Source organism: Gymnoscopelus microlampas, assembly GCF_963454915.1.
Source record: "Gymnoscopelus microlampas genome assembly, chromosome: 4".
Classification (NCBI taxonomy): Eukaryota; Metazoa; Chordata; class Actinopteri; order Myctophiformes; family Myctophidae; genus Gymnoscopelus; species Gymnoscopelus microlampas.
Window position 1 is genome coordinate 45,359,441 of NC_139941.1, and position 11,788 is coordinate 45,371,228.

Genomic DNA, 11,788 nt, shown 5'->3' on the forward strand with positions numbered 1-11,788 from the left:
TGGCATGGCAATTTCTGCAGTTTTTGAAGGATTCAAAAGAAAATAAATTCTACATATGTATGACATGCCCAAAAAAAGGACGCCAGGTTGAAATACGGATTTAACCGTTGAAAAGTATATATAACAAGAGCTTGTGACTAAATAACTCATTGGATCCTTGTAACACAGGTTATTTTTTTCCATAATACTATGCTACATAATGTGCGTTGTGCCCATTGATGGTGGACAGAATGAAGAATTAGCAGTGTTAGGGAAGTGCTGGTTACGATTATAACTGGCAGGTTCTACTTCATGCAAACCATAAGCTTTTAATAGGCTTCTATATCTATATAGTTCAGACAACAGTTTGCGCTAAAACATCACCAGCAAGCACATTACTTGGTAACCGGAAGGCCCCCATTTTTTTGCGGACCGCTCACCCCCAAAGGTTCTTGTATTCTTTTATTCGTCGTTTTATTGAGGTTAAGGTTAGGAATAATGTTAGGCATAGTTTTACTGGAGGTAGATTAGGAATAAGATTAGTTTTAGGCACAGTTTCACTGAGGTTACATTTACGAATACCTGTTGGCTCAGAACGGTCGCCACCAGGTATTCCTAAACGTAACCTCAATAAAACTATGCCAAAACCTTAACGTAACCTCAATAAAACTATGCCTAAACCTTAACGTAACCTCAGTAAAACTATGCCTAAACCTAACCTTATGCCTAACCTTAACCTCAGTAAAACGAATACAAGAAAAAATGGGGGCGATTGTGTTTTGGAGCAAGCCTTTCGGTTACCCTGTATATGACCAAATGTGGACACCCTTTCCAATTGGTTCCAGTGAATGGAGATCTTAATGTTGCAGCTACAATAACATTCTAGACAATTGTGTGCTTCCAATTCTCTGTCAAGAGTTAGTAACGGCTGTTTCCTGTTTGAATTCTTTTTTTAAACAGTCATTCTGTACAACAATAACAGAATAACACCCAGTTTTTACTTCTATATAATTATTTATTTACAGGATTCTTGCACTACACTTGCACTTAACACACAGTATCAGCCCAACTACATATTTGGACAATAATGCAAGACAGCGTTCATTATAAAAGTAACATTTCCCCCGTGGAGAGAAAAAGAAAAGTTGGCCACATGATTACACCTTCATAGCTGGAAGACCCTTTCCATAACAAACAACAAAAAAAAGACCAACCCTTGACAAAAAAAATCTTACAAGACATGTAGAATTTTCAGTCTTTTTTTTTCTTCCACAAGCCAATCTCATCTCAACTCAAGGCTATACAATCTGAGTCATCTATAAGACCATTTGATCTTCTGTCCATTGCTGCTGATGATAATGGATGAGCCCCCGCCCGTCTCACAGAGGTGTTGGGGGAGCGGAGGAGGAGGTGGAGGAGGAGGAGGTGGTGGTGGTGGCGGTAGTGGGGACCGTGACAGGGTGGAGCCCCAGGTCCAGGGACGGAGCTTCATCTGGTTGAGGAGGGCTCTTCTTCTGGGCCTCCAGCTTCTCGGTCAGCTGGCTGTACAGTTCCTTCACTGGCTCGCTGCTCTGTGGTCGCCGGCCAAAGCACAGCATAATACATGTGTCAGTACAGTACATGCAGGTCAGATTTCACACTATGCAACCGCACGCACAGTGGATGTGTGAGCATGGCAACAGATCTTTCCTGTCGTCAGATTTATGTTAGATGATCCTTTTATGTCTTACGTTGATGATTGAAGGGAGATTGATATGCAAGACAAATCTGTTTTTGAAAAACAGACAATAAACATAAATCTCATCTTGGCTTACAATGCCCTCCAGAATTGGTGGCACACTTGGTAATCATTAGCAAAAAAGGGTGTTAAACAGCACTAGTAATGAGCTATATCTTTATGCAAACATGTTACTATAAAGAAATTAATTTTAAAAAAGTCAGTTCTTCCGTCCTCATCCATTTGTCTCCTCAGTGGGTTGAATAATCTAAATGCACTTGCACACTGTCCATTGGCATATAGCATGCAGGGAGTGAGGATGTCCAGTTTTTCACTTTTCCAGAATCTAAGCTATTATTAGATTTTTTTATAGTCGCAGTCCCAAAGTCTGGTGGAGGGCAGTGCAGGTATGGTCCAGTATCTATGAAAACTATATTATTTTATTCCTATGGAAATGCTCAGAGTAGAGGACTTTGGGTAAGCCCCCTGAATACCCAAGGGTCCGACGCGGACCCGGCTCTGTCTCGGGTCCATTCACAAGAAGACCCGCGTGGACCCAGCGATTGCAAGGTGAAAGCACTGCAAAGTGCAAACAAAACTCTCACCACAAGATGGCACTAAATGATTGGATCACCAGAGGTCGGGGCAGTTATATCAAAGACTGTTGATATTAACGTAACGTTTTGGCTAATGGTTCAACAAGAAAATGATGGTCTGTGACAGAAAATTACCGGTGTATTAGCGTTAGCAATGGCTAAGCAGAAGGATTACACACATCTAAAAAAAAAAAAAACATGGATTTATTATTATTTACAATAAATACATACACATCACTTTATGGCCAGCGGCACTGCCAGCAGCAGCAACCAGGGAGAAAGCTTAAAGGCTTAAACATCTGGCATCTAATATGGGACATTGAGGCACTTGCATTTTGTGCCAATGGTTTCAAATGTCTTTGACTGTCAAGCAAGTGAATTTATTTAATGAATACAGTACTTTAATTATTACCCAGCCTGTGAAGACATGAGACATTACCAACCTGTTTGGGAGGCTCAAGGGTTTTCATCAAAGTCTCCACGGTTGAAGGCAGCACTTTGTGGTGAAGATGAAGTAACATACGTAGAGTATGTCTGTGGACATTCTCTTTACTGGACCGCATACAGAAACAAATCACAAAACAAAAACAACAGTGTCAAAGAATGTTATGTTTCCATGCATGTAGGGCTGGATGATATGGACAAAATGAAATATCATATTTCTTATCAAATACCTCGCTATCGATATTGTGCTGTGACACTAATATAATTATTTTCTTTTCAAAAATGTTGAAAAAATAGCAGATCTAAAAGCTCACAGCGCGTCGCTATGTGACGTGTTGTGAGCTTCTAGATCGGCTATTTCGATATTACGATATCCAAAGTCCTGGATGATATCTACTCTCATATATCATACTGTATATAAATATCATTATTTATATATTGCCCAGCAGTAAATGCATGCAAAAACATTTATTTTCCCTTGACAAGCAACAGACCTGGAGAAAGACGTGAGAAGGAAGCCGTCAAAGACAACGGAGCAGAACTCTTCTGATCCAAACTCGTCAGAGAGCAGAGTGAGGTGTCCCGTCAACAGATGCAGGAAGATGTCCCCAAAGGCCATGTCATTGTGAGTCTCCACTGTAGGTCAATGACACACAAACGTTGGCATCACAGGTCTCGTCTTGGGACTCGCATGTATTTAAATGATCCCTTTCACTGGACATGGTCGGAGGTGCTTTACAAATTTAGTTAACGGAAAAGGAATCACTAATGCTCTACTAGTTGGGCTAGTCTTGCGTAGCCAGACTACTTAAACTTCCGCAATCTTACGAATGCTAAATAGAGTCTGGGACTACACCTCCCAAAAGCTGAGAAAGGAAGCTGTCATAATGTTCGTCATTTCTGTTCACAAAAAAAAATATATATATATATATTTAAAACATATTTTTTAATTCCCATTTCTGATAACCAGCAAGCATATGCTTTGACTCATTTGATTTACAGCAGGACAAATTTACTGGACTGCTGAGATGAAACGGAAGTGTGGGGGGGGAATGGAACATCTAATGCAAAGTAGGCCTGTCACAATTACTACATACTGTAATCGCCTAATCGTTTCCATGTTGAAAAACTTTCATATATTTTCAAATATTTTTTAAAATAGTGAAAATCTATAAGCTCACAACGCGATATATCGACTATTTCCACCATTAATGTTTATTTGAAAGTATAGTTAAATTAAATATGCCTTTGTATATTTAGGTTATTTGTCATATCTGCCCTGTGCAACTTCAAAGCCTAACAATTAATTGTCATGTAAAATGGCATGATGGTGACAGCCCTAACGCAATGCTCACCTAATGCAGGGAGTAGCCTCTGTAAGGCGTTCTTGTTCCTCAGCTTGGCGATGTGGAGGATGTAGTAGAGGCCCATCTCACAGGCAACCCTGTTCTCCTGCAGAAACCTGGGGTTGGAGGAGGGACACTCAAATCGATCAAAGCTGTTCCTAAAGCGCCGTATTCGAAAAATCGTGAAAAAATGTTTTTTATATTTTTTTCAAAAAACTGTTAGGATTTAGAAAACATTTTTAAGAATCGGACTCAGGTCTTAATCGGTTAAAACAGAGTATCACTGCAGATTCCAAAAAGCCTGTCCTTGCATATCAATAAATGGTAACAATGTCAAGTAACTAACCACTACCCACTATTAGTATTTACTAGTATGAATATAATTCTTAATTAAAAAAAACAATTGTAACAGTACTTGGCAGATAGTGGCGGTGGTTACCTGGTGAAGGCATCAGGTAGAGTGGTAGGGTAAGACAGAGAGCTCTTCTCCTCACTGGGCAGTTTCTGGTCCATGGAGAAGGTGTAGTCGTCCACAACCACAGACATCATCGCTGGCAGGAAACGGGTCACCACCTCTAAATCCTAAAAAAAAGTAAGAGACAAAAGGAAATAAAACAATCCAAATAATCCAATGTACTAATGCAAGGGATCATGTGACATGTCAATGCTTCATAAACAATGAAGCAACAAACAATATGAGCAGTAAATGAGACCAGAGGTTCCTCAATAGACTGTAGTCCCATGGGTTTCCAGAAGGTGGCATACCCATTTCCTCCAGTTCATTTTACATTACATTACAGTCATTTAGCAGACGCTTTTATCCAAAGCGACTTACAATAAGTGCATTCAACATAGGTAGGGAACGAAACTACTAATCACCAGAAGTCTTAAGTGCATTTCCCGTAAAAACAAGCAACCAAGAGTATACCTAGCGCTAAGGTGAAAGTGCAATATATCTGCTACCTAGTTTCTTAAACAGATGAGACACAATAGCAAAATCAAGTGAGCACAAGCTAATAAAAAAAGTGTATCGACTAAACAAGATCCAATAAAACAGTACAACAATAGTTCGTACAACTAGTTAACAACAAATAGGCCAGGCAAAGAGGAAGGGTAGTGTTTCCTGAAGAGGTGGGTTTTCAGCCTGCGGCGAAAGATGGGCAGTGACTCTGCTGTCCTGACATCAGTGGGAAGTTCATTCCACCACTGTGGGGCCAGAACAGAAAAAAAGTTGTGACCATGTCGATCGACCAGAAGGACCCTTGAGTGACGAGGCAATCAGTCGCCCCGAGGTGGCAGACCGAAGTGGTCGGTCAGGGGTGTAGGCATTGACCATAGCCCGGAGGTAAGAGGGAGCTGTTCCTTTCACTGCCCTATGTTTAACACGTTTAACACGGTCGTTTAACACGGTCGCAAAACTCCAGTAGGAAGTGTTGATCAAATATGAATCAAGAACCGGAAACATATAACACCTTCATAATGCGCTTCCACTCCAGTTCAAATCTGCTGCCGAGCCAATCAAACTATGCTATGAGAGAAGCTATGGGAAAATGAACCGTGACAGTTAATGGGTTATGCCACCTTCTGGAAACCTGGGGACCACGGTTATGCACAGAGGCAATTAGTATCCTACATTAAATGTATGTTCCATGACTGGCGAGAGAGGACTTGAGTTGTACTGTTGCCGCTCCAATGTGCAAGTCTAGTCTGAATGGGAATTGACAAGATGCAGAAGTAATTCTGCTTATCGGTCTGATTCGTAATTAATTCCTTTATTGATTCATGGCCTACGCAGGTTTTCAGCTGTTATCTCTCAGTTTGAACACAGTATAGAAACAGTAGGGAAAATAATTAATGCATGTCATTTGAAATTGTTTCAACTTGTTAAAACAAATTACGATAATCCTACATTTTCCTTTTCAACAGCATAGATACAGGATACATGACATCATTGTTTTTCAAAGAGTCTTTCAATTGAAAACATGGCAGCATTGATAAAAGGAGCTAACGATTCAGATTCTTAATTCCTACGACTGAATAATGCTGAAGCAGAGCAGTACTGACGATGTGCGCTTCGCAGATCGTCCTTTAAAAGCTCTCAGAAACATAAGAAGCCGCAGAGAAATGCTTACCAAACGAGGCTCCCTGAAGACCTGACTGTCAATCATGTCCCAAGCACCTTGACCCAGTGAGAGCATTCTGAGCAGCAGCATGAGGTCTGGGCTGTCCTGTTCAGCATAAATACATACAAATTAATTCATTAAAACCTCCAATAATTATTATTTGTATTAGTTTGGTGTCATGTTCTGTGGTGCCAACCTGTAGCTGTACATTGATTCCAGCGGCCCCACATATACAGTGATGTAAAGTAACAAAGTGCATTTACTCAAGTACTGTACTTAATTGTAATACTGTACTTACTTTTACTTTAATGAGACTATTTAAACATTTCTATACCTTTACTTCTACTCCACAACATATCAGAGGCAAATATTGTACTTTTTACTCCACTACATTTATTTGAAAACTTTAGTTAATAGATTTTGATTGTTATTACATAACATACATTGACCACTTTAGCCCTATATATACTTCGGCTATTTGAAAATAGCCGATCTACAAGCTCACAACGCGTCGCTGAATATTAGCCAAATGTACTTGGAGTGCATCGTTACCCTGGGTAGAGCATCTTGACCGAGCAGCTCCTGTAAGTTCCTGACTGTACTCAGCACCAGTGTGTTACAAGCAAATGGGTCACACAGGATCATAGACAGGTCCCTGAGAAAGCAAGGACAGGAGATTACTTCCATTAGTGGGGAATCATTATGAATTCCTAATAATACAGATTAGCATTGCATCTCCTCCCTTACCCGAGGACCTGCTCTTGTCCTTTTTTCACTCCGTCAAGGAAGCCCTGCAACTCTCTGGCTCGCTTGGCGTCCACAAACTTCTCACGAATGCAAGCATCCAGGCACCAGGTGAACTGTCAACATAAAAGTGAAAGAGAACATGCAAGTGAAAGAGAAGGTTTATTTGTTATGTCAATATGAATTAATGCCATGATCATTTCTTGATGGGTTTAATTTACGCATTATGACACTCGCCTCAAGTGTTATTGACCATTTCTATCTTTACTGTTCACTGCTATTATTGCCATGACGGCGATGCAGTTAGAAAAAAGGCACTTTCCGATAGCATCACTTCAGTTGCAATTATAACAGAGTAAAGGACAGCCTTGATGGTTATATTCTGATCATTTTTTTAAAAACAAAATTGACTGAAAACTGGTGAGCTTGACTTGTAAAGTAATGCAGTTCCTTAGCTACATTCCAATATCCTAGCAAAACGTTGGCTAGACTGTTCATATGTTGATGTTTGTATCACTCAATTCAGATTGAGTAATTTATTTCTCAATAATGACGGCTCACTGTTCAGCGTTCATTATCCCTTACACAAACAATTCATTATTTGAAAAACAAACAATACATAAAATGACAACACATTACTTTTTATAAGGAGCTTAAAAATTTGGTTGACTAAACTAAAGCAGGGGTCTTCAACGTTTTCAGGCCAAGGACTCCCTAGCTGAGAGAGAGATGAAGCAGGGACCCCCTACTCTATATTGTATAAAATTGTGTTTCAGATTAAAGTTTTTTTTTGCTTAGTCTGCTCTTTTTTCCCTCTACACCTATAGCCTCTTTGCCAAAAATAGCCGATCTACAAGCGCTGCGAGGCGTTGAGAGCTTGTAGATCTGCTATTTTCGGCTAATGTTCCCCTCAGAAAATGAATTCTAGGGTTCAAGCGGTTGTAAAAAAACTAAATCCTATCACACAAAGATTTGGCTGACCCCCTATAGTAGCTCTGAGGACCCCCTAGGAGTCCCGGACCCCCTGTTGAAGATCCCTGAACTAAAGGACTGAATCCCCTACATAAATAGATAAAGAATGTAGAAACAAACGAAACCCTGAAGCAGTGATGCTACTGGACACAACTATCAGAACTGTTCGTCTCTCTGTTCAAACCCGGTACCTTGTGACAGGGATCTACGGTGCAGATCTCGCTGATGTCCAACTCATGGAGGGACATGAGCAGCTCGGCTCTCAGCGTGCAGTAGTGGACGTTACGCGTGCGCAGGAAGAGCGTCCGTAAGAACTGCAGCACCATGTCGTACAGCTTCACGTTCTTCCCGATCATCTGGGTCAGCTTCAGGACCACCTATACACAGGCAACAGGAACGGTTAACAGCAGCAGAGCACACAGGGCTCCTACACAGACAGTTCTTTAAAGAGTCGTGGGTAGTTCACTCAGTTTTTTTTTTAATGAGAGACACAGGAGATGAGCAGGGGAAGTTATTGTGGGTAAAACTTTGTTTATAACAGTCGCCCGGCCCCAAATTTTTTATAGGGATTTGGGTCACTGGTTCATATGAAGCATAAAAACTGCAGTGAGGCGATCTTCTTAAAAGCAAACACCACAAATGCAAAATTTCAATCATTCACATTCATCTCAAAACTTTTACGGAACTGTCTATTCCATCTTACTTCCATCAGTCATCCACGGACAGTAACTCACCTCTCCTTGGCGCCTCGCTTTTGGGGAAGGGCTGAAGAAGTTGTGCAGAATGGAGACCTCACTGCTGAACAACGCTGCTTCCTTCTCCACAATGTACTGCTTGAGCAGGGGCGAGACTTCATCTCCAAACAGAGCCTGGTTGTCCTGCCAGATCTGACGTTTGACCTCCACGGCACAGACCTTGTACAGCTCCTTGTCGGCCATCACCATCTTTAGCTTCTTCTCTGGCACCTGTTAAAACCAAGGGCCAAGCTTTAGTTAGCTAGTAAATGGGAAGACACATGTGAGCTGCCCTATGTAAATCAGTTGTCTGTTGCTGAAACTCATTTGGGTAAGATTCAAAATAAAATATCATTGCCGGAAATATACTGTATCTTGAAGCTTTTAACCCGTTAAGACGGGGAACGCATCTGTGTCATTTTCAGATTCGAGCTAAAAAGCATTATTTTACATTTTGGCTATTCAAAAATAGCAGATATACAATCTCATAACTCAAATCTTTGCTTCTGGGGGTCCCTGGAACAAAATATTTTGAGATGGGGGTGCGCGGCCAAACACATTTTGGGGGTCCTTGATATGAAAAAGTTTGAGCACCACTGATATAGCAACATAAGTGTTTAAAAAAAAATCACACCCAGTGTGAAGAGAGTGGTGCCTTTGAAAGTGTAACTGGTTGCATCCTTGTGTTGCAATCAGCAACAATATGTTGTCACGTGACACGTGACAACATATTGTCACGTGTCACGTGAAGCTTGACCAATCAGCCGTGCTCAAACATACGGACGGACGGACGGACGGACGGACGGACAGACAAAGTCAAATGTAGGAGTGGTTGGCACCACTCAAAAACTGTTAGGATTGGGCGTCCGCTGGCCTAGCGGTCCAGGCGCATACCACATGTCTGGTGATCCAGTCTTACAGCGTGTCGCGGGTTCGACTCCCGTTCCCGACGACCTTTGCTGTGTGTCATCCCCCCCATCTCTCTCCCAATTTCCTGTCAGCCTACTTTCCTCTCAGAAAATAAAGGCAGAAAAGCCCCAAAAAATATCTAAAAAAAAAAAACTGTTAGGATTTAGAAGACACTTGTAGAATTGGCCTCAGGCCTTAATGGGTTAAATATAGGGTGACATGCTAGCAGAGAATAGTTTAAAGCCAACAAGTCAAATAACTGTTTAACCACGGAGCACTCCACATGTACATGTTAGCAAGATCCATAACGTCAATATATGTCTTTGAACAAGGGCAGAGAATCAACAGAATGCTAATTTCTACATGCAATATGAAGGCATATGTGGACACACAGGAAATGAATGAACCTACAGTACAGTGGAGGATACTTGCCTTTGGTAAATGCTTCAGCACCTGCATGACCACCGGTTGGATAGAAGGCATCTTGACCAACGGAAAGCTCTTCTCCAGCAGCTCCTCAAGCTTTCCATATCTGTTGATTGATAGATGTCAAGAAGATTTAAAACCTTTTTACTTGAGGTCACAGTGCAATACAACAAAACAATGTAAACAGAAATTATTGGTAACGGGCAGAAACCTTGTATCTCCACATTTCAACTATGTTTTTTAATCAGTTAATGCCCTACTTCGTCGTACAAGGGGTTTCAAGCAAAAGCAGTGAAAATAGCCGATCTACAAGGCCATCTACATGCCAATCTCACAACACGCATGGTATTGTAGATCAGCTATTTTCACTATCTCTGAACATTTTAATTCCATTTCCTGAAAAGTAACGGTTTTGGAGATACACGCTTTCCACCGGACAGCGACGATCTGTAAAGAGAACACCGACTATTCAAACGAATGTACCACATACCTGTCCTCATCTTTGCCATCTGCAATGGTGGCAACTCTCTCCATCAGCTTATCTCGTAGCTCATCAAAGACCGACTGATGAAACTCCAAGCGAGGGGTGCCATGGAGGTCCAGGAAGGGCAGAGCAGACTGGAGAGTTGGCAACAGGATGCCATTTTCTGTCTGCGGCCAGACAAGGCACCAAAACAAGAGTGGGGATTAGATGACTTAGCTATTCATCAATTGCAGGGCAATGCAGGCAGTAGTGGTCTGGACAAAGAGAGAGAGAGAGAGAGGCCTACTATATTTACTTACTATACCTACATGGGTCTACTCCCCATAGTAAACACTGATTGTTTGATCGCAGACTAAAAATTAGATGTAAAATTAGGCACAGAATAATCATATGTGTTGTGTATGTCCAAAATAAATAAATGCAAACGTTTTTCAATGCTTGTATTTGCACTGACTGTCTTTGTTAAATAAATACTATAAATTGTTCACAATCAACTGCAGTAGTATTTGTTCGAAAAGTGACGAAAACATCTCATATTAGACTTAATTAATATAGTCTTGCATGTTTTTTGTTTGTTTATACAGTGTCAAGTAATATACTATGACACCTTAAAAATAGCAGATATACAAGCAGATACAAGCTCATAGCGCGGCACTCGGTGCCGCGCTATGAGCTTGTAGATCTGCTATTTTTGAAAAATCTTGAAAATATGTGCATATCTTTGAATATATATTTTTCAAAGCGAACATTTTTAACTCAAATCTTTGCTCATTTTTAACTCAAATCACAATACATTTTCAGTTGGGGGTCAAATTTATATCAAGTTAGGGGTCCTTGGCATTAAAAAGATTGAAAACCACTGTAATAAAACATTCGTTACCAATAAGCTCCATCAAACATTACCTGGAACTGATCAATGGCTTTCAGAGGCTCAGTGCAGTTGGTCAGAGTTTCTTTCAGATCCTCTCCATGGGAGATCCCCAGCTCAGGCAGTCCGGCAAACATGGCTTCAATGCTTCGATAATAATATCATCAATGTGTTTGTGTCCAAAGATTTATTTATAACAACAGAAGTACATGTAAAATATAATAAAACAACACAACAGTCAGCGCTCGTTTTTCTTTTCGCTGTCAGTGTTGCACACTTCCGGTATGGGCAGGAAGTGCGTGGTGCACCTCTATCAACAGTTCGTAAAAAACAGAGGCTAAACTAACAAAGGTTCCGCACTCTCTGAACTGGAGGGGCTGCAAGGCCAGTGTAGTGGTGGAAAAAAGTACTCAAATGTTACGTTTCAATGTACTGCAATGTAGAAA

The 11,788-nt window shown here is 40.9% G+C and overlaps 1 protein-coding gene across 1 annotated transcript; it reads right to left on the reverse strand.

Annotated features, from left to right (window-relative positions):
* Positions 1-973: 973 nt before the first annotated feature.
* Positions 974-11,619, reverse strand: nelfb (negative elongation factor complex member B). The gene is made up of 13 exons (XM_084056023.1): positions 11,378-11,619; positions 10,481-10,641; positions 9,997-10,096; positions 8,656-8,886; positions 8,113-8,298; positions 6,953-7,065; positions 6,758-6,860; positions 6,215-6,310; positions 4,522-4,664; positions 4,092-4,198; positions 3,231-3,372; positions 2,736-2,844; positions 974-1,550 (listed from the first exon to the last, which is right to left on the reverse strand). Exons 1-13 carry the CDS (start codon positions 11,477-11,479, stop codon positions 1,359-1,361), a joined length of 1,785 nt encoding a protein of 594 aa, XP_083912149.1. The 5' UTR covers positions 11,480-11,619; the 3' UTR covers positions 974-1,358.
* Between the last annotated feature and the right edge of the window lie 169 nt (positions 11,620-11,788).

Excerpts from the sequence above, each read along its gene's own strand:
- nelfb (XM_084056023.1), bottom strand. The coding sequence starts at position 11,479 with ATGTTTGCCGGACTGCCTGAGCTGGGGATCTCCCATGGAGAGGATCTG. Across the intron at positions 8,299-8,655 it reads AAGCGAGGCGCCAAGGAGAG|GTGGTCCTGAAGCTGACCCA; the intron begins GTGAGTTACTGT and ends GCCTGTGTATAG. Across the intron at positions 6,311-6,757 it reads GTCAAGATGCTCTACCCAGG|GACAGCCCAGACCTCATGCT; the intron begins GTAACGATGCAC and ends TATGCTGAACAG.